The 23280-nt window shown below is 42.3% G+C and overlaps 1 protein-coding gene across 2 annotated transcripts in view; it reads left to right on the top strand.

Annotated features, from left to right (window-relative positions):
• Positions 1-340: 340 nt before the first annotated feature.
• The window catches only part of rab28 (RAB28, member RAS oncogene family), a 41270-nt gene continuing 18330 nt past the window's right edge, over positions 341-23280 (top strand). For both annotated transcript variants that reach the window (XM_061251723.1, XM_061251725.1), the window contains exons 1-4: positions 341-531; positions 5324-5420; positions 13376-13464; positions 14672-14801. In XM_061251723.1, the coding sequence (XP_061107707.1) occupies positions 457-531; positions 5324-5420; positions 13376-13464; positions 14672-14801 (391 nt within the window). In that variant the 5' untranslated portion in view covers positions 341-456. The remainder of the gene's footprint in view (positions 532-5323; positions 5421-13375; positions 13465-14671; positions 14802-23280) is intronic.

Below are 23280 nucleotides of genomic sequence, written 5' to 3'. Positions count from 1 at the left end.
TAAGACCCCCCAGCAGCACCTGTTTATCGTTATTTATCATTAGTATGGTTCCCATACAGCTACTTAACGGTCCCTTTGCTTTCCTGGAAAATACACCTCTCAACCCCCGACCCTGTGCCTTAGCGACTAAGACGCGTCATGGACGGAACAATCCATGTACAATCCTCAATCGAAATCAATGAACAAACAGTGAACTAAAAGATTAATATATCAGTTATAGATATTGTATATAGTTAAGAACGCCTGCATATCTGATAAATAAAAGTTCATATTATTCCTGAGTCACGGAAATAATTCCCTGAAGTGAATCTAGCGGAACATACCAACTGGTGCCGCTGGGTGAATATGGCGTCTGGTTGCTTAGCGCTGGTCCGTCTAATCTCTCTTTGATAACGCTAGCCCATATCATCTGTGCTATCCGTCACGTTATAAATAGGTTATTTATTCATCAACATAATGTCGGATTCGGAGGAAGAAAGCCAAGACCGACAGCTAAAAATTGTTGTTTTAGGAGATGGAGCTTCAGGAAAGGTAGGGGATTTTCAGATTTGTGGAGGATCTAGCTTAGACTAAGTTAGCTACCTAGCTAGCGAGCTAATTTAGTAGCATTAGGAGGTTGCCGAAGTAAATGCTATGCAGTGTCAACAAATCTTGCTAGCTAATGTTAGCTTACAAAAAGAAAGTAATACGACATTGTATACAGTGAAATAGCACATATAACCGAGGGGTTAAGTAGCTAGCCCGTGTGCCATTTTCACGGTTTCCAATGGCTTTATTGTTGTGATGAAATAACTTACTACTATGTTTCACTGACACGCCAGTCAAGCAATTCTAGTTGGTATTCTAGCTTGCTGACTACCTTCTCCAATGACAATGGCAATTCCTGCTGTTTTGACTCGTTAGCCTAAGGTTATCGGCTTGAGATACCATTATCTAGCTCGTGGAAAGGTGTTGGTTAGTCTTGTTGGGTATTAAATGTATGTATTATTAGTCTTAGCTAGCAGCTAGTTAATTGTTTTAAATAAGTTAACCTTAACGTTACCTAACATTCAAATTTCCTTTGTTAATCTTGGGTTGTCATTCATCAGTGTACTTAGCCAGCTAGCTAATGCAGTAGAGGCATAGATAGATAGCTAATTAGCTAAAGAGGCAGCTAACTGAACGTTATTAGCCTAGCTAGCTAGTCATTTGCGCTGTGATCCAAGCTGCCTCCACACAATCACAGCTCGGCGCAGTTAGCTGTTAGGATACAGCCATAACCCGCAGCATTTAATGTCATTGACCTGTAACTGGTTTAAGTAGCTATATTAGTTGATAAATCTTCGTTCTTGCATACACTGTTATTTTACTAAAACACAATTACAGGAACATTACTGGTTATTTACGGTAATTAATTACCGTCCCTGTAGAATTAACATTCCTGTATTAAACTATTACATTATGCTTCGACTAACGTTAACTGGTTTGTAGACCGGTTTAACCTGTTGCCTAGTCGTTACATGTGCAGTTGGAGGAATTTTATGGGGTTGGGGATTAGTCTCCAATGACTTGTTGGTATTCACAATTCTGTTTTTAAAGCAGCTGATCATCCCTCGATTTCTATCAAAACCTCTTTCTTACAAGCCCCTTTCATTTTTGGTGTCTGGTAGATTATGCTCTGGCTTATATCCCCAGAATGACATGGATCTCCTGTTTACTTTGGTTGCCGACTGAGTTTGCTATGTGAAGTGGCCCATGCAGTTTCTCAAATTATGCAGTGAATCCATGCAAGCATCCATGCAATTTCTAGTATAACTGTATTCTCATTTGGCAGGTAAACATTTTAATTATTATTATTATTAATCAGCCACTTTGTTGTTATTAAAACTCAGGGGCATTCTATTTAACAGGGGCATTCTGTTTATTGTATACAAGTTCTTCTGTTAATAAATAAGTTAGTGAGTTAATAATTTTTAATGGTTTGATTTGAAAAGTGAGAGAGGAAACATTTATGACCTTCTGCAGTGTTCTTTGGTGTTGAGTTGTGCTGTTTTTGTGCAGTATCATACAGCATGATACAGTGCATGTAGTTTCATATAATTGCTGTGGTTTTGCTGTAATGACACATTGTTTCAAAGGAAACAACAAGGGCTATATTTTAAGATGCCAGAAATGTGGTTGACCTCAATCCAGATTGCTTTAATAAAACACATTTTTGAGGAGCCCAAGTCTTTACTTTCTTGTAAACTCCACGACTTTGCTGATATCTTTTAACTTTATGATGCTTTGTGCTTTTCATGGCATTCTCATATTGTTATTATTGTTGCATTTTGTTTTCTTAAAGGGATTTAATCATATTAAAATTTTATCATTGATAGTCTACATGAAAAAAGCGACAAGTTCTAGTTGCTTGAAACAAAGTTTTACTAAGAGTAGGTGGGTTCAAGATTTAATCTTGAAAAATGTTTAGGTCGAGTACCTTCCCTTGAATTTGACCGGATACTAGCCTAGGTGCAGCCAAAACTTTGAGTAATTATGACTTGGACAGTTATCCCAGCGACTACAAATTAGCTGGAGGTATTAAACCACCTGTTTCATTCAATGGATTGACACTATATTTGGCCGACCAAAGTATTGTCATTGTGTTTATTTTATTTTCTATTTCGGGAACAGTACGGGAGAAGGTGGTCATTCAACACCGAATTAACACAGGTGCAGCTGGATCTTACCTTCTTCTATTTGGCTTCATGAATAATTATGGAAAGGGATGCACAAGTTAAGCCAGAAGGGAATTTTACATTTAATTTTCATGGGTCTTTTTTTTTTTTTTTTTTTTTTTTTTCAGTAATTTGCTGTACCTTAACTAGTCTTTGGTTTCAGTGTCTGCCTTGGTCCATCAGCTGAATTAGAAGGACAAGTTGTGAGGATAAGTCAGTATGCTCATAAGAAAACCATGAGAGAAATGTTGCGGGCTATCAAGTGTGTGTGTGTGTGTGCGTGCGCGCGCACGCGCGTGCACGCATGTGTGTGTGGTGTTTACACCAGAGCACAATGGTTGCCATGACAACCAAAGCAGAAAGCGCTTTCCTTCAGACTGTCTTCAAAATTGAAGTGATTAGGCGTGAACGCACGACAGTGATTCTTTTTGAAGTGCCTTGGGACCTCAAGCTTATTTCTTTCTTTCTTTTTTTTTTCCTTTTCCTTTTTTGTTTTTAAGGAGCGCAAAAAAGTCCTGTTATTTTGGCTTAAGAAGGAAATGAATGGTTTCAGTGTGAAGATACCTTTCTGCGTGTGTGTGTTCTTTGAACGGTAAATGAAACGCCTTGGTTTTCTGAATGAAGGCACACAGAAGCTGTCAGCTCTCACCTGATTAATCACTCTCCGAAGGACGCCTCAGTCTCTTCATGACAATATGAGCTCCTTGGACCGTGGCCAGATGCCAATTGTCAGCAATTCAAACGACTTAGCCTACCTGCCTGCCTGTGGGGATGAAAAAAAAAGCAAAACAAACAAAACAGTTTTATTATTTTTTTGTTTCAACAGGTACATTGACTGACATTCTGTCTTATCTTTTCCTCTTTAATATACATTTGCTTGCAAAACAGCCATTGAGATTTGAGCCTTTTTTCTCACAATTATAATCCGGTCCTTGAGGCAGCGCGTCCGTCTCTAGAGACTGTTGACAGCGGAGCGTACATCTAGTGATTAATTTCTGGCTGACTTCAGCTCTTTTGGGAAGGTATATTTTTCACAGTACTTCTCCCACATTTGTGCAGGTTTTCTTTTTTTTTTGTTTTGTTTTCACCCGCCACGCAGGAAATCGCCCTCACGTTCCATTTCAGTCCCCGTGGGCACCGTTCCTCATCCGCACCCTTTAGCTCCGGCCTCTCGCCCCTCGTAGCTTTTCCGTCACTAAGGGGTTAGCTGACGTGCTAACTAGCCTAGTTGCAGGGGACCGCGGCCCCCTCTAAACCCGGTGTCCCCAGGCCTGAGGGGACACCGAGGGGGCTCCAAGAGCTCTTCACGGCTCTCAGCTTGCAGGCCCCGAGCGCCAGCTCGCCCATTATAAATATCTGAGTCACCGCGTGACGCTCTGGGAAAAGCGTGGTATTTTCCCATTTTCTCTTTCCGCCCCGTGGCCGAAAAGGCATTGTAAGCATCCCCTTCCCGCAATCCAAACATATCTGTGCTTGCCAACGAGTCTTTGTTGCTCTTGTCAGAACAAAAGTATGGGTTATGCCTGCATTTATATGCCCAGGTTACTTTCCAACTGCGGAATGAAAATAAGGGATAGATGTAAAACAATACACACACGCGCACAATACACTCGCTAGCCTATGCCAAAACGACCATGTGGAACGGAGATTCTGTCTTGGCTACTTTTTGTGTTGTAAGCTTATTGTTTGGGCTACTAAAACGGAGGATTCATAGACCAGTTCCCATTCCTTGTGTATTTGTCACTGCTTTGTCGGGTCATTTTTCCCACGCTGTATTTTGTATATGAAGCTGTGTTCCCGCGTGTCCATAGAGACCAGCGAAGGGACTTCAGGGGCCGCTCGCACATTGTTTTAGTTACTGCTCAGTACCTACTTACTTTGGAGATTTACCCACTGCTAACTTTGCGAGTGTGTGGTTAGAGGTCAGTTTTGACTCCAGGGAAACTCGAGTGTCTGTCTGAATGCAGCCAGCCATCGGACTCAGGACCGCAGGACACTGAGCAGGTCCCCGCTCTTTAGGTTAACTGCAGTGTTTATGCAGTTGTACGGTTCCAGATTTGGCAACGTGACATATTGCGCACTCCTTTTCCCTCTTATGGGTTCATCTCATCCATCAAAAGGAATTAAACTTGGCAGTCCTAGTGAGAATTCCCATGGATTTAGGAATCTGTCATTCATTTTTTTTAATAGTAGTCGCAAAAAAAACTGACACTGTTGAAGTTTGAAATTTGCTGCAATTATGTAGACTATAATGCATACGAACACCTGTTTTCTCAATTTGGATTCCATGCTGTAATATTCCGTACATTGTACAATAACGTAATCATCAGCGTTTCGCACAGACGCACACACACAGTGTTATATGGAAGTATGTTCAATATAAACTGCTTTCTAGAACATTTCTGCTAACCGTCAGAAGGCAAAACCAAAGCAAGAATAGTTGTTGTGATTTACTGTGACATGCAGCTCATGGGAAAATCACTAAGCATGGCAGTGAAGAAGACTGAATTCTCTCTCTCTCTCTCTCTCTCTCTCTCTCTCTCTCTCTCTCTCTGTCTCTGTCTCTGTCTCTGTCTCTGTCTCTGTCTCTGTCTCTCTTTCTCCCTCCCTCCCTCCCTCCATTCCAGACATCTCTGGCCACACGCTTTGCGCAGGAGGCCTTCGGAAAGCAGTACAAACAGACGATAGGACTGGACTTCTTTCTGAAGAGGATAACGCTGCCAGGTGAGGCGTACGGGGCGATGGTACACACAGATTCTCCCATACAGACGGCCTGCAGTCCGCCAATCTGTACACCACACTCACAACTCTCAACACTCGGGGGGAGGAGGAGGCACCATTGCAAATAACACCCACCCCCCTCTCCCCAAAAATCAAAACGGTATTTCTCACTCTGCTGGAGGTCTCTACTGAGACTGAAATATTAAAATATGATAAACATCTGATAAAAAAAAAAAAAAAAATCTGATCAAATAGGCCCTGGTTCTTATCTTTGTTGTGCAGGTAGCAGTTGAAATTACTTCCCTCTAGGGTCTTTCAGCTCACTTATCCATGGTTATGGGTATGCGCTTTGCACTTTTTTGTACGTCGCTTTGGATAAGAGCATCTGCCAAATGCTGGCATTAATATAATGTAATGATAATCATACCATTTTAATGTCATTATTATTTTCATGTTCATAATTTTATGTACTGTAAGTTGTGCACTCCTTTTGGAACTGGTGATCCCAGTATGTATGTTGCCAAAGCCGCAAAAGCAACTTTAGCATGGATGCAGTGTCTCCAGACCCTCAGTTTACAGGTATCGAGTCGAGTGAATAATTACGCATATTATGAATATATCCTGTCAGTTATCAGGAACATGCATACATTGTGCAAGTCAAGCCTATAAATGAAAAATAAAAATAATGAACTGAGTGTGAATAAAGCTAGCAGCAGGAGTTATAAATGTTCATAAGTACTTCAGAATCAGATTTCGTTTTGGCACTGGTGTCGTTTATATTTGTGCGATGGCTAGTTCTGGGATATAGCCACAGGCTGTCATTCGAATGCTGTTTTTTATTTTATTTTTTACAATTTGTTTTGGTATGTCACATGCTTTGGGTATTGTACTCTTTTCCAGACTTGCCTCGTCAACAACCAAAAAGATTTGATGTAATTTATATTTTGGTTGCTACTGTATTTGCATATCAATATATCAATTTTGCATATCAATTTCACTTTTTGTTGTTGTATTTCATTTCATGGATTTAAATAACCATTTCCTTATCAACTGCTTTAACTTAACATATTTTTTCGTGAAATGTAACTGGTTATTATTAAAGTGAGTTTAGCAGTAGCTCTGTCATGCTTAATTCTGTATACCCGTATAGAAATGCCTGTTTCTGGGGGAGAGCTCAGTATTGTAGAGTGTCTGCCTTTTTTCACGTTTATTCGTTCTGAAGGCTCTTCTCTCTAGAGCAAACACAACTCGCTTTTTTCCCCCCGAACCATACAGACGTGTTATGTGCTACACGGGAAATCTAGCGAGAAATTCTCCGGGCATTCAGCAGAGCAAATATATTTAATATTTATATCCATGTCCCTTATCCCAGAGTTTCAACTGAGCTTTGTTCACGTCTGAGTAAGACTTGCATGATCCTATTTACTTCTTTTCAATCAGCGGAAAGGCAAAATAATTCCGTAATTCTGTAATATAGTGGCCATTTCATAACTTCTGCTCTATTTAGATTTTCATTCGTTTTAAACATATTCATAAGACTGAAACGAAGTGTAGCTCAACTGCAATTAAATTTAAAACAGTCATTGATGGATTCATTGGTAAGAGTCTGATAAATCTGCCATTTTTGACATTTTTACAAATTTCTTACAGTAATTTTTTACAGTTAATTTTCTCACATTCAAATCCGGACTGAATCAAAAGTTAAAAGGAGATTCAAAAACCATGACTAAAAGCTTGATTAAGTGTCTGACAAAACTTTTTGGATGCAACAAAACTAAATGGGATGCAACTCCTGCCGTATAATGGCTTTTTAAGGTTTTCTTTTAGGACATGTTGCCGCATAAAGTTATATTAGTTACATATATTAGCTTATATAGTATATATATATACGCCGTTATTACATCACTTTTTATTTTTGATAAAATAGTTTTACTGATGAGTATTCGCTCCCAAGCCTGTTTAGAGAATATTTGCTCATGTCCCTGTGTGCTGTGTATCTCCATGAACATGTTACCTTATGTGTGCGTACATATGCTATTGTGCGTGTGCGTGTGCGTGTGCGTGTGTGTGCGTGTGTGTGTGTGTGTGCTTGTGTTGTGTGCAAGCATACGTGTGTTGGTATACATGTGTGGGTGTGTATGTTTCTGCATATTTGTATATATATGTGTGTGTGTGTGTCTGTGCATATATATGTGTGTGTGTGTGTGTGTGTGTGTGTGTGTGTGTGCATGCATGTGTTGTGTGCAAGCATACGTGTGTTGGTATACATGTGTGGGTGTGTATGTTTCTGCATATTTGTTTATATATGTGTGTGTGTGTCTGTGCATATATGGGTGTGTGTGTCTGTGTGTGTGTGTGTGTGTGTGTGTGTGTGTGTGTTCGTATTTCCAGTCGGCTCCAGAATAATATGCGTAAAAAGTGTTGTAAACTAAAAAGTTATATTAACATAAGCTTTATTTTCCAACATGCATAAAGTAATTTGCTTTATTAATGATTCTATGGAATCAACCTAAGTCTTACTTTTTTCAACAGTATTTCCCCAAAAAGCTGGTTCCACAATTATTGGCACCCTTGGTTTAATACTTTGTGCAAACACCTCTGGCAAAGATGACAGCCATGAATCCTTTACTATAATTTGTGATAAGGTTAGAGAACACATTTAGTTAAGGTTAGAGAACACATTTTTGACCATTCCTCCATGCAGAACTTTTCAGAAACATTGAAAGCCTTGGGATACCCCCCTCTTCAGTTCAGACCACATGTTTTTCATGGAAGTTAAGTCTGGAGACTGAGATGCCCATTGCAAAACATGGTTGTTGTTTTTTTTTTTTACTTAACCATTTCTGTCTGGATTATGTACAGTCTCCACCAAAAGTATTGGAACAGCAATTCCTTTGTTTTTCCTATACACTGAAGATTGAGTTTGAGGTCAAAAGATGTACCAGATCCGAATTTCAGCTTTTATTTCCTGGTATTTTTTTTTTTAATCTAAATTTGTTAAACAACTTAGAACATATTACCTTTTGTATCAGATCACCAAATTTTTGGGGGAACAAAAGTATTAGGACATGTGACTGACAGGTGTTCAATGACCCATTTGACATGCATTCCATTTTGCCGCCATACATGTTGATGATGTGTATGGCCAACACATAGTATTTCTGTCTCATCTGACCGTAGCACTCTCTTACAGTCATACGTCCAATGAGGTTTGGAAAACTCAAGATGCTTGGTTTTGTTTATTGTGCTCAGTAAGGACTGTCTTTGTGCCACCCTTACAAAGAGTTTGCCCGTATGGAGGTGCCATTTAATGTGTGTTTATTTATTTACTTACTTATTTATTTATTTATTTATTTATTTATTTTTACTTTGTGACCCCATTACACAAGCAATCACTGCAATTCTTAAACTGCCATCCTTGGGTTACGTATGGCCTCCCTCACCATCTTCCTTACTGTCCGTGGGGATAATATGCACTTGAGTCCTATTCCTGGCAAGTGTGCAACCATTCCATTTGTTTTACGCTTACCGTGCTGAGTGGTATACTTCACCATTTATGTATTTACCCGACATGTGACCATCTGTTTTCTGAATTGACAGTTCTTTGACAAACTTTGTTTGATTTTATCTACAATAATTGTTAGAGGTGGCAATAATTTTGGCACCTGTGGTTGTCAGAAGAAATTAGATAAAAATTACAAAATAATAAAACTCCAACGAAGCGGGTGGCCTTGGGTCTCCGCCCCCTCTGTGGGCGGGAATAGTCCCTCCGGCCTGTTGGTCCTTCAGTGCTGAAGACGCCTGTCACTCTTACAGTGAGAGGGAGAGAGAGAGCGGCTTTTCAAACACTCTGCGCATTTTCCCCACTGGTCTGGCTCACAATGTTCTCGTCTAGGTGTGTCTGTGTGTGTGTGCCTGCGTATGTGTCCGCGTTGGTAAAATGAGAAAAGAAGCTTTGGTAAATCATTACAGCCCAAACACTTGAACTTCTTGCTCTTGTTCCCTCAAAAAGTTTTTCTGCGAAAATATCTGAAGCTGTAGACATGAGGGGGCGTGGGGGGGGGGGGGGGGGGTCTTGAGTAGTCTGGGACTTCTGGGTGCTCATGGGAAATATTGAGTTACTGCTTCATTTCATTGGCAAATACCTCTGAGGTGTTGACCGGTGCATAAATCATTTATCATAAGGATTGAACTGTGAAATAAATAGCCTACAGAATGTATACTTTTTCCTTTCCATGTGAAAAAAGAAGCAAAGAAGCAGTGTTGGTGGTAGTGGTGGTGGGGGGTTATAAAATCACAAGCCTGAGATTCAGGGCAGATCTTCAGTGAGAGCTTCAGCGCGCGGCTGTATAGTCTGGATGTATTCACTGTGACGCTCGCGTTTCCTTCCTCTGTACAGCCAGTGTGAGCATGCCCAGTTCGCACCGTCAGTCACCCCGCTGCCAGCTCACACTGTAGGTGCCGTGTAAAATTCCCCTCTCAGCCCTTTGGTGCAGCTCCGTTTGCTCTGAATGGAGTTTATTTTTACCGGCACTCTCCCTCTCTCCCTCCTTCTCACTTTCCGCCACTCTCTCGCTCTCTCTCGCTCTCTCTCACTCTGGATGATGCAGGGCAGACTATTTTTTTAATTAAAAATTTTTAACCTGACAATGATAACGCTTATATGTTTTCTATTGTGAACATGGTGTGGTTTATGTAAGAAAAGGATAAATAAAGGAGCTTTTAAATCACCAAATATATCTCTCCCTCCCTCTCCCTCTCCCTCTCTCTCTCTCTCTCTCTCTTTCTCTCTCTCTCTCTCTCTCTCTCTCTCTCTCTCTCTCACTCTCACATTGCTTTCTGGGCAGATATGCTATGCTTTGTAGGATCACAGGTCTTTCCCAGTGGATGGCTGTACTGACACATAAGCACTGTACGCCGCCTTGTTTTTTCTTCTTTTCCAGAGGAATAAAATATTTATTTTGATTTGGTTTTGTAACTCTCTCCTACAAATTTGGGACAGGAAAACCTTAAAATGTTTCTCTTTTGCTATTTTGGTTATTTCTTTTGCTTAATTGCCTTTATTTTTCTTAACACCACATATATTTCTCTTCCCTCTCGCTCTCTGGCAGCGCGGGGCACAAGGCAAACAGTCGAACCCGGGCTAATAAAGCCTTTCTTTTCCTCCTCCCGGCCCTCTGGAAAGAGTTTAAATTTCAGGGTGAGCAGAACCCGCTTGTCTCAAGGGATCGACTTGGGAGATGTTCTTGGAAGGAGAGCGAAGGTTCTCTGCCAGACAGGAGTGGCCGTAGTGAGATTAACCCCTGGTTTATGGTCTCCAAACTTTATACCAGCAATACCCCCTCAAAGTTAGAGGCTCTAATTTGGACATGCATGAGATCAGTACCTGATTTATGGTGAAACATGCATATATGAATAGATAGTACATTTGGAATGAGGTGGCCAAATGTTAGCAGTGATATCAGCACTAATTCTGCACAGTACTGTACATCAGATGACTGATCCGAATTTCCTGGTGTATCTAGATTTGTTAAACAATGCAGAACATATCACCTGAACATATCACCTTTTGTATCAGACTACCCAATTTCTAGGTGAGCAAAAGTATTGGTACATGTGACAGACGGGTGTTTTTTGTTGCCCAGATGTGTCCTGTTAGATTGATTGGTTAAACTATAAAATAGTTCTGAATGTCTACTCTTGGTTTTAGCGTTGGGTTTTGCCTGTGAAGACTGCATTTGTGTTAGAAATAACCCAACATGAAGACCAGATAACTTTCTTTGGGAGAAAAGCAAGCCATTTAGAAGCTTAGTAAAGAGGGGAAATCGATCAGAGCCATTGCAAAATCATTATCTCAAACAACCATTCGAAGAAGACTTCGAGAACAGCAATGTAGAGGCTATACCACAAGAAGCAAAACACTCATCTGTATTAAGAATCGGAAGGTGCGATTACAATTTGCAAAGAAGTACAGAGACAAGCCACAAAAGTTCTGGAACAAAGTTTTATGGACTGATCAGACCAAGATTAACCTCTACCAAAGGTAGATGGAAAGGCCAAAGTGTGGAGAAAGCAAGGATCTGCTCATGATCCAAAACATATGGCAAAAACGTATTTTGATCATAACGGCATTTACTTCATCCCACTTATGTTTCAAGTTAACATGTGTTGTGTTAAGATTGTAAGTTGGCATATTATGGCAAAAAAACCCCACAGATTTTAAAATGTCCGGCATTCCAAAGGCACAGTATTCCAGGGGCTAGTGCAAGTGCTGTCCGTCGCATTGGGGCTATCACTGGAGTATAGGTTGGCGGTTGGCGGTTCAGTCCCCGGTGTAGCCACGATAAGATCCACACAAGCTGTTGGGCCCTTAACCCCACATTGGGATTAGCAACTAAGTCGCTTTGGCTAAAAGCGTCAGCTAAATAGCATGTAATGTAATATAATGTCATATAAAGTGTAGGCTTTCCTTGTTAAGTGTGTGCTTTGTTGTGAAACACTGTGCAGAGTTTCAATATAAAATCCAGATTCTGAATTCTGGTCCCAGGCTGCTCTTCCTTTACATTTATTTTTGTGCGTATTTATTTTACCCTGGGGTCATCGTTTAAGAGCCACTGATACTGATTTATGAGAGCATTCAGCCTAACCTCATTTTGGTGCAGTTCTCTCCCTTACTGTTGAGTCAGCACTTAAAGCAAACCTACATTTTTTTGCTGTTATCATAATACATACTTATTTCTTAATTTCAGTACCTGAGATAATGTGCAATAATTGATTTATGAAAATAAATTTGCACTCATTTCACTTGGTTTTTCATCAAAATCTCAGAAAAAAATGCTTTCTGGGGTACTGATACTATTAATGAAATGACTGGCACAAATTTAAAGCCTGTATTTTTTTTTTCAGTTGAGCGGATCATGTGATCTGTGATGGCGGTGTGTGTAAAGCTGTTTGCTGTGTGTAATCGGGGTGTGTGTAATGCTGTTTGCTGTGTGTAATCGGTGGTGTGTGTCTAATGCTGTTTGTTGTGTGTAATCGGTGGTGTGTGTCTATTTGCTGTGTGTAATCAGTGGTGTGTTTGTTGCTGTGTAATGCTGTTTGTTGTGTGTTATTGGTGGCGTGTGTCTATTTGCTGTGTGTAGCCTAATCGGTGGTGTGTCTAATGCTGTTTGCTGTGTGTAATCAGTGGTGTGTTTGTTGTGTAATGCTGTTTGTTGTGTGTTATTGGTGGTGTGTGTAATGCTCTTTGTAATCGGTGGTGTGTGCATAATGCTGCTTGCTGTGTGTAATCGGTGGTGTGTCTAATGCTCTTTGTTTTGTGTTATTGGTGGCGTGTGCGTATTTGCTGTGTGTAATTGGTGGTGTGTGTAATGCTGTTTGGTGTGTGTTATTGGTGGTGTGTGTAATGCTGTTTGCTGTATGTAATCGGTGGTGTGTTTGTTGCTGTGTAATGCTGTTTGTTGTGTGTTATTAGTGGCGTGTGCCTATTTGCTGTGTGTAATCGGTGCTGTGTTTGTTGCTGTGTAATGCTGTTTGGTGTGTGTTATTGGTGGCGTGTGCCTATTTGCTGTGTGTAATCGGTGCTGTGTTTGTTGCTGTGTAATGCTGTTTGTTGTGTATTATTGGTGGCGTGTGTCTATTTGCTGTGTGTAATCGGTGGTGTGTCTAATGCTATTTGTAATCGGTGGTGTGTGTAATGCTGTTTGCTGTGTGTAATCGGTGGTGTGTGTAATGCTGTTTGTTGTGTGTTATTGATGGCGCGTGCCTATTTGCTGTGTGTAATCGGTGGTGTGTCTAATGCTGTTTGTAATCAGTGGTGTGTGTAATGCTGTTTGCTGTGTGTAATCGGTGGTGCGTGTAATACGGATTCCCATGTGTAATCTGTGGTGTGTGCTTAAGGCTGTTTGCACTGTGTAATCTCTGTATAATTTGGCTGTTATTGTGGTGCTTTCTTCCAGGGAACCTGAACGCTACACTCCAGGTCTGGGACATTGGGGGACAGACTATTGGAGGCAAGATGCTGGACAAATACATTTATGGAGCTCAGGTACATCCTGAAGTCGTGCATGAACACACGCACACACACACACGCACACACACACACCGGTCCTTCCTCTCTTCTATGGCTCACTCACAGTCCATTACACTGGTGCTCCATTAGGCTGTAGGGTTAATAAGCTTTAATAATAATATTAGTGTAGCATGACTTAGGGGAAGCTGCCAAATTTATGTCCCAACAACTAAATGCAGACTGTGTGTGTCTATGTTTGTGTGTGTGTGTGTATGTGTCTGTGTGAGGGAGAAACAGAGAGAGTCCGTTTGTATAAGTGATTTTGTTGATTTTGTATGCATCTGTGTGAACAGTGTCAGTGTTTGTCAATGGTGCTTCTGCATGCGGTTGTTGTGTAAATTTATCTGTGTTGTCTCGGCCCATTTCACATTTATATATTATTGTCAAAGCCGACGGGGCTGTATTTAATGATTTTTACTGGAACAAAGATTTTTCTTCCCCATCAGTAAAATGAATTACTTTACACAGAGTGGTAGCACTGTGATATGACAGGTGTAGCCGGGTAACGGCTAATCTGTTGCTAATGAGTGAGGCTCATCGAAATGGCAGTGTGTGGTAATGGTGCAGAACAGAGAGTAAAAGGCCGGGGGAGAATAGCACAAGCCTGTGTGCGGTCGAGCAGAGAGCAGGCCCCCGCACCAGAGTGCAGTCTCTTCAGCCCCTCTGGTCAAAAATACCCGTTCCTCTCCGCCACGGTGTTCTGGGCGCTGGGGGCTAACCCTTCTCCTGCTGTGGCCTTCCGAGCTGTGCTCTGGGTCTGCCTCTCCTCTCTGGGGAACACGGTAGCCTCAGGCACCAGCGCCACCTGCTGTTCGCTCTGCCACTCCTGCCACTTTGAGCCAAAATGGCGGACTGTAACCGATAATGTTCTTTTATCAAATGCAAATTTCCGTCTCCCATTTCAACAGTTTTAACATAACGAATTGAATAATATTTAGATGGAAAATATGTATTTATTTCTCAGATAGATAATTATCTTAATCCTTGTAATCCTTTGTGCGTGTGCGCACGCATATGCACGTGCATGCTTATCTGCGTTTATGTTTGCATGTGTTTGTCTTTGTATGTACAGTGCATGTGTGTCTGTATGTGTGTGTTGCGGTAACTATGTACGATAAAAATATTTAAAAAAATATTCTGTCCTCAGACAATATTTGCTCTTCCTTCCTGGTCTCTCCTTCAGGGTATTCTCCTCGTCTACGACATCACAAACTACCAGAGCTTCGAGAACCTGGAGGACTGGTTCGGCATGGTGAAGAAGGTGAACGAGGAGTCCGAGGTGCAGCCAGTAATTTCTCTGGTGGGAAACAAAAGTAAGTTCCCTGGCCGAACTCACACGTAGCCCAGGGCAGGAAGCCCTGGCTGTTTAATCCACTGCAGCCAGCTGAAAGGGGGAGAGCGTGTGGGGCTGGCCCTGTTTTAAGATGGTGTCGTCATTGTTTAGGGTTCACTTGTTCCCTGTGGTGTCTTCCCTCTTTATTATCTGGGGCAGAGGCACTGGGCTGCGGTGCTGTGTTTGGTTTGGACGGCCGTGTGTTTCTGACTGCGTGCATTGCTCGGTGTGTATGCGTATGCTTGGGTGGCGTGTGAGAGTGTGTCTATAAGTGTGTGTGTGTGTGTGTGTGTGTGTGTGTGAGTATGTATGCATGTATGCCAGTGTTAGAGTGTTTTTGTGTGTGTGTGTGTGTGTGTGTGTGTGTGTGTGTGTGTGTGTGTGTGTGTGTGTGTGTGTGTGTGTTTTTGCGTTGTCTCTATCTCTCTGTTTCGAACACACGCACATGCACGCACACACACACATATACATGCATACTCTCACACACACACTCACATACACAGACACACACACACACACACTTTCTCTCTCCCTCTCTCTCTCTTTAAATTCAATAGTGGTTTGTGACTGTACTGTATATAAACAATATTGCCAAGGCAATAAAACTATTAATATTGACAGCCACAGTATATTATGAATACACTGGAATGCAATGCATATAAAACATTAATATATATATTAATATTTTATATATATATATATATTTTTTAATTTGTAATTTTTTGTAAAAAGCAAACAAATGCTAATAAGCTAATAATAATGATAGCTAAAAACAGTACAGATAATAGGGATGTTGCCTCATGTTATGACAGGAGGCCACATAAGGAGCCAATGTCACACATTCTGTTTTCTCCACTGCTATATATGGGAGTTTTTACCCCGCTCACTGTATGTTTGGGTTTGTTGGCCCTTCCATGGAAAATAGCAACATTTGAACCTCAAGTTTCACAGGTTTCAAAACCAATCTCAATGCCATTTCGCAGGTCTAATACAATGGCAATGGGCTCGCGTAATTTTGATATAGCTATGTTCTGGCTTTCCTGTATTATGGATTATAAAATGAAGCTTTTTTGTGCAGAAATAACTCAATTTAAATCCAACTGATCCCGACACAAGACCACTCATCCTGTCGGAAATTCAGAAATATGTGATTTTTCAAATTTTATAAAATTTGTTGTCAGAGATCTGTGCTGATACCTTGATAGCAGGCTGATGTTAGCATTAGGGCTGATCAATTTAATTTCATCTTTTGAGGCTTTCAGCAAATGCAAATATTTTATTTAAAACTTTGTTTTTTGTGATGAATATATTATTATTCTTATTATTCTTATTCTTATTCTTATTATTATTTTTTTTAAATTTTATTATTATTATTTTTTTATTATTATTTGAAATAAAATGGTTCCAATTTTTAAAAAGAATGTTCTTATAATATCCTGGTATTTTGTGCATTCTGTTAGGAAATAGCAGTCTCCACTGCCCCGTGGTCGCAGTGGGAGCTGAACCTGTCCACCCGACCTTTTTTCTATGGCTGCTAGGCTGACTGACCTCTCTCTATCCCTCTCTATCTCAGTCTCCCCCTCTCTCTCTCCCTCCCAGGCTGGATTGATAGTCAGTAGAGCAGGAGCGCAGTAGCTGGGGATCGGGGCTTCGGGGGGGTGCCGGGTTTTCGCGGTGATTTACGATCTTGCGGCGGGACGTCTGCCTCTCCCTAAGCACCGCCCACGGGCTCCAGGCCCTGCCGGACGTTAACCAGATCCCCCCCCCCACCCCCGAGAAAATAAATTTTGATATTTTAAACACCCCCCCCCCTCCCCTCCGCCGGGCGGAGGAGAGGCCGTACGGGCGCGTAATTACAACTCTCGCCTCCGCCTTGCCCGTGATAGATGGCTCCCGGAGTGGTGTCTCCTCACAGGAAGCGTTGATCCCTTACTCAACAGGCGGGTCGGAGGTCGGCTTGTAATGTACATATTAATTCTGGGCTCTCCTCGCTCCCGCGTGGTGGCGGTGCATTAGCCGTGCTAACGTGCTAAGTCTCCCGCCTCTCGCCTCCCCTCGCGTAGGCGCCTCTGGTTCCTCCTGTTTATAAACTTCAGTCTGCTCGCCACCTTGGTGTGTCGTGCTCCTACGGCTTGAGAACACGCCGCCCTGACTCTGCCCGCCAGTTGCAATCAATAATCCGCTCGACGCTTCACAGTTCCCGCCAAACCTTCGCTCAGACGCAATTTTTTTGAGAGAAGAAGAACCCAGTCACGGTGTCTTCGGGGAACTGGCCTGCCCGGACCTTTCTATTTCTGAGCTGCTCGACTTTGAATGCCGAGACCGTGCGTTAGCGAAGAATGAAAAACATACGCCGTTCTCTGGCCTTCCTGTTACAATTCTGTAGGTTCCCATGGCAGTGGGATGACTGACGGCTGAAATGGAACTGCGAGGGTAAACAGTAATTACCCCGGCTTGATTTATGCCTGTGAAAGGGAAGGCCTTTTGGGAAATGGCTTCACTCGACGGCGTTGCCGTTTCGCCGCCCGCTCCCGCTGTCCTGACCCCTCAGGGCCAAGCGGGATGGATTTAGAGAGTATTTCTGGCTCTCTGGACAGTTGGAGGTATCCAGCGTTCCCAGGTCCACACTGTCATGGTTTTCTTCTTGCGATGACCGCTGTTGCTCTGACTTCTTTTTAGATGTTTTCATTTACTTTCACAGACCATTGAGATGTCTTCAAGGATAGCTGTGGTAATTGTAGGGCTAGCATTACATTACATTGTTGGCATTTGGCAGACGCTCTTATCCGGAGCGACGTACAGTTGATTAGACCAAGCAGTAGACAATCCTCCCCCGAGCAATGCAGGGTTAGGGGCCTTGCTCACGGGCCCAACGGCTGTGCAGATGGGATTCGAACCCCCGACCTTGCCTGTCCCAGTCATTTACCTAAACCACTATGCTACAGGCCGCCCCTAACAGAAGGAAGCTGCTTCAAAAATGACATTCTCTGAGTACCTGCAGCACTGTCTTGATTTTAAAGTGTGTGCAATATCGCTAAGTAACGAGACAGGGACGCCCCAACCTGCTGACTCACTCCCTTCCTGGACTGAGCAGTGAGGGAGGGAGTGAGTCAGCAGGTCAGGGCCTGGACTGAGCAGGTTTTTACTGTAGTCCTCTTCTAATTCTTGTAATCCCTTCTTTCTCTCCTTGTCATCTCTCTCTTGGTTCTGAGTGGATGGCTGGTGACCCCAAAACTCCCTCTTTCCTCCCTCTGGGTGCAGTGACCCCCTCCAACAAGCAGCAGCCCCCCCGATCACCTTGCATGCTGCCCATATATTGTGTTAAAGAATAGCACCTCTTGTAACAATTCTGAGAGGAAGGCAATAAAAGATTTTATTGAAAACACATACGCACACGCTCCCACACATAGACGATCTCACAAACACACACAAGCACAGTCTCTGACACAGAAACGCGCACAAACGCGCACAAACATGCACACACACACACTTGGACAGGAGCCTGGTCTCCTCCCTGCAGAAGGTCATGTGATACTGCAGCACGGCTGGAGGAAACCATAGAACAAGTGCAGCGCTAAGAGGCCTCTAAGTGTCCCTATGAATAACTCATTTAAATATCCCTGACAGCCTCGGGCCATGAGCCAGCACTGCACACAATGGCACTGGGGCTTCAGGACCAGTGAGACAGGCCCATGGACAGTACTGCAGCAGCCAACTTCTTCCCTAACTCTACCTCACCTGCAGGGCCTGGGGCCTGTGCGCAGACTCTGTGTGCAATACTCCGTGTGTGTGTGAGACACCTTGTGCATGTCATAAAGGTGATACTCGGGTGTGTCACCTGTGTCTTCTGAAACCGTTTGTGCATGTTTGGGTGATTTTCAAACTTTGATGCTCGTCTTACCAACAATGTCTCCTGGTTCCTTATCCCTCCAGGTTTACAGAAACCCAACAAACATTACATGAGAATCCTACCATTAACTACAGCACCAAACCATTCATCCAGTTTTGGTGTGACTGAGTTGGACCAAAGCTCAGGACCTCTCCCCCCATCTGTCTGTAATGCCAAATCAGGCGGCATCTTCCAGTCAGGATTGAAAACCCAGGTCTTCATCCTGGCCAACAAGTTATATCCCCCTATCATTGTTAATGGCCTCCCTAACTCTACTCTACGGCCTGTGTGCAACACTCTTTGTGTGCGACACTTTGTGTGCATGTATGTGTGTGACTGTGTGCTTATTTGTGCAATTGCAGGAACAAATTTCACAGCTCTAAGTTTCTTCCGTCTCAAATATTTGCATTGTATGGGACTACCGGGCGGACAAAATGTGACTGACTAAGTGCGTTTTATAATGCACTGTTTTAATGGGCTCATTTCAAGCCTACTACATGAAACACTATGAAAATGAAATGAAAATACAAAATCTGCCTCTTACACCCTTGTGTCTTACCCCTTATATCCCCAATATCCCGTATCTCAAGTTCTCCTTCATGCCTTCACTGAGACTACTCCTCTCCCTCTCTGCAGCGTTTAAAGCACATCTTCTGCTCTGTGTTTAAAAATGACTGTCTGACCTCCCTCTGCAGCCTCCGCTGACTCCATTTCCCTCCCCGGGTCTCAGAAACACCCCCCCACACACACCCTCGTTCCTTATTTGGTGTGACTTAAACGGGTTCAGCTCTCTTAACCCTACACCATTACTCATGGCTTTTAGCACGGAGGCTTGTATCCTTTAACCTCTGCGGAGCCGAACGGGCTCTACATGGGAAACGCTCTCCTTCCACAGATAAGTTTAGTTTTTTCGTCTTCTTCTTTTCTTCGCCATGACTCAGGACTACTTTACGTATAAAAAAAATAAATATAAAAAATAAGTCTCCAGTCCAGGGATATCTTTTTTTTGGCGCGTTTTACTGTTGTGTAAAGCAACACGCGCATGTTTACATTCTGCTCGTTGGAGCGGTGTTTCTGCACATTTCCGCACATCCCCCCCCCCCCCCCCCCCGACAACCTCACACTCAATCGCCACGTGAGAGTTGACATGTTTTTAAAAAGCCTGGTTCTCATGATAAGTTTTTTATTTTGTATTTTTCTTTAAATGCCACCAACATTGTTCTGGGCTGTTTGCACATTTGGCAGGAGTAAGGGTGCGGGGCTTGTACAGGGAACCCCCCCTGTAAAAATCGGCCACAGCTCCTGTCTGTTCGGTGTAGGTCTGCATATTTCTTAATCCGGCGATGCTAATAATCCCTGGGCCCGGAGTGCTGAATACGTTTCTGTTTTCGGTTTGGCTGAAAAATGTTTTCTCTGGCTCTGGCCTTCACACTTTAGACCCTCTTATAACAAGCTGAAGGTTTTTAATTGCCCCCGGGGGGATAGTTAGGGCACAATAGACGTGTAGCGGACAAAAGGCAAGGATACGGAGGGCCAGCGCTCCCTATGAACGGAAAGGTGCACACGTCAGCAGCGTTTAGAGGGGGACTAGTGTCTAGTGAGGCAAGTAGAGGCCTTTTTTTTGCCACCATCAGGCTGGTAAGTGCCGCTACCGCTCTTTCAAGCTGGGACTGAAAGAAGAGGCTCCCTCAGGTGTAAACTGCAGTAACAATGTCCCACCACTAGGGGGAGGGGGGGGGGGCAGCAACCTTGAAGTACCTGTTGAGTTCCTTATATTTGTTGGCCACAGTCACTGAGCTGTTGGATGTTTCCATGTTGGGGGGAGGTATTGGTGGACGGTGGATCATTCTTTTCCATTAACTTGGTGTCGATACACTGCATTCTGTGTGTTATGCTCATTATTTTTTATGCCTTTCTGGTTGTAATTCTATTAGGCCTAATTAATTATTTATAAAGTTTTGGTTTTGGTAAAAAAGTTAATTCGGTAAATATGTAGCTTTTGAAAAATAAAAAATACAGCATGAAATGCAGTGTGACAAAAATTATTTTGCAGTAGTGTGTATTTAGGGTGGATTTTTAATTTGATCACTGCTTTTTTTTTCTTTCATATGTACAAACATTTAATAGTTTTCACTTTATATTATCTTAATGCAGTTCAATATTTTGTGTTCGTCGTGGGTGAGTAACCTATTTCATGTAGGGCTGTTTTATGCTTTAATTTCTCTCATTAGTCTTTTAAAAGCAGGCATTCTATAATTTCATGTTTTTCCTATTTTTTATTTTTTTTTAGTGATAAAACAATCTTGTTGGTTCAGAGGAGCAATGTGCCCTTGATTAATACAGAAGTAAAATAAATCGTCTGTATTAGACCTTGAAAGATGCAGTGCCAGTCATTAGAGTACTTTGCTCCTCTGAACCAACAAGATTGTTTTATTTAATGTAATATTTTACTGTAGCAACAGCACATACTTATGAATCAATTGCTGTTTTAGAAAATAAATAAATAAAATGTATATAAAAACTACATTGCAAAAAATAAGTAAATCTCAACAAGTAATATTAGTACTTGTATTGAGACTTAATCTTATTCCTTTTATTTTTTGACAAAAATAGATTTTCCAATGGAATACAAACATTTGTCAAGCAAACGGTAACTTAAAACAAGCTATTTTGTCATTCAGAGACAAAACAATTTAAACGGAATTCTTATTACAAAACTAAAAACACTCATTTTTGCAGTGTCGGTAGCAAGCTGAAAGGAGACTTAGGGATTGTTACGAATTTGAATTACAATTTAAACGCTGAGGGAAAAACAGGAAAACGCAAGGGGGTCGCGACCCCTCCGCACGCGCCGCTGAGCTCTCCGCGGCCCGGAGATCGCAGCCGTTCCGCCACATCGCCTCTCGCGTTTTACGGGCCCTGGTGTTAGGACCTCACACGCGCTAAGTGGAACCAATGAATAACCAGATGCGTTTCAAACCCCGCCGCTCACCTGACGGCTTGAGTGCGCGATGAGTCGTGACTCGACAGAGTCAATATCCGCATCTGTAGCGCATTGAGTCGGAGCTGTGCTTTCTATAGGGGGGGGGGGGGGGGGGTGAAGGGACTCTGTATGGACAACCCCACCCCCCTCGGTCTATCCGACCGGCTACGCCGGAAAGTTAAGTACGTTCGCGGCGGGGCGAACGCGTTTCTGGGCCCGTCCCCTCACGGTTCCCGCCTTGAATGTCTTCATTCATCTGGCCCGTCCTTAAGGCAAATATTATTGCACATGTAGCGGATAATCAGTCTTTTGGCGCCTTCTTGTGTGGTACGTTACAGACCATTAACCGCGCACAGCCACCTGACCGGACCCCGCGCCGTCTGGACCCCGTGCAGCTCCGCGGTCAAACGGCGCTTTATCCCTCCGTCACCGCGCGGCGGGGCCCGGCGGACGGCCGTCGGCTTTAACGAGGGCCCCCGGCCAGCGATATTAATTACCATATGATATTACTGCAAACATACAAACAGTTAAGTAAATAAATTTGAAGGCCGATACAGTGCATATATACAGTGCATATATTTTGGGACAGTGACACAATTTTTTTTTATCTGTACTCTATTGGATTTGAGGTGAATATGTGGTTAAAGTAGAAACGGTCAGCGTTAATTTGTGGGCATTTGCATTTTTATAATTGCAGCCCTTTTAATAATGTCACTGTTCATATACTTACGGACTGCACTGTGTCTTTGTGGGGTTTTTCTGCACCTGCACATTTTGTTAGCTTAAAAGCCATTAATCATTTAAATGATTTTCCCTTTTCCTGTGCAAATGCATGAATCTAATTATATATCACTTTTGTGGAATAGCGGAGGGTGTCTAAATAACTAATAATATTATTAATACATGTCAATATTGAAAGCTGTATTTTCTGGAAAAAGTATTATTTACAATTGTATATTTATATATATATATATTCAAATTATATATATGTATATTCATATTAAATATACGTGTATATTAAATATATAAATATATATTTAATTGCATATAGTTAAATGATCATATACAGTGTGATGTGTGATAGTACACATCATCTATGAAATACATTTTCACATGCTAATATGAACTAAAATAAGTTTTTGTGATTTGTTTTGATTTGTGCATGAGCACGAAAAGGGGGTGAAAACGAAATGGAGTTTCCGAGCCACCTCCATTTAACAGAGCCGACAGGCAGACTCACGGTACCGGTAAATATCTGTTTGCCTGTCATATAAATAGTTTACATTAGCCTATTTCCAGAATATACTGAACACCATTTATAAGTGGGCAACACACAGCGGTGTTTTCACAAGTCACAAGTTGCGTTGATGCTGCGAGGGAATTCTGACACCGCGTCTCCGTACGTGCCAAAATAACACACCCAGCCCTGCCACCATGATTCCTGTATTACTGAGGACCTGAGCAGACATCGTGTAAGATTTAATCATATTTAGCATAAGTAAGGCTTGAACAAGGTGAAGCATATTTAACCACATTTAGCATAAGCAATGCCTTGGCTACTGAGTAATGCAGGTCCGTTTCTATCCT

Source organism: Conger conger, chromosome 8 (genome assembly GCF_963514075.1).
Source record: "Conger conger chromosome 8, fConCon1.1, whole genome shotgun sequence".
NCBI lineage: Eukaryota > Metazoa > Chordata > Actinopteri > Anguilliformes > Congridae > Conger > Conger conger.
The sequence above is the reverse complement of the archived record's forward strand: the minus strand, read 5'-3'. Positions and strand labels throughout refer to the sequence as shown.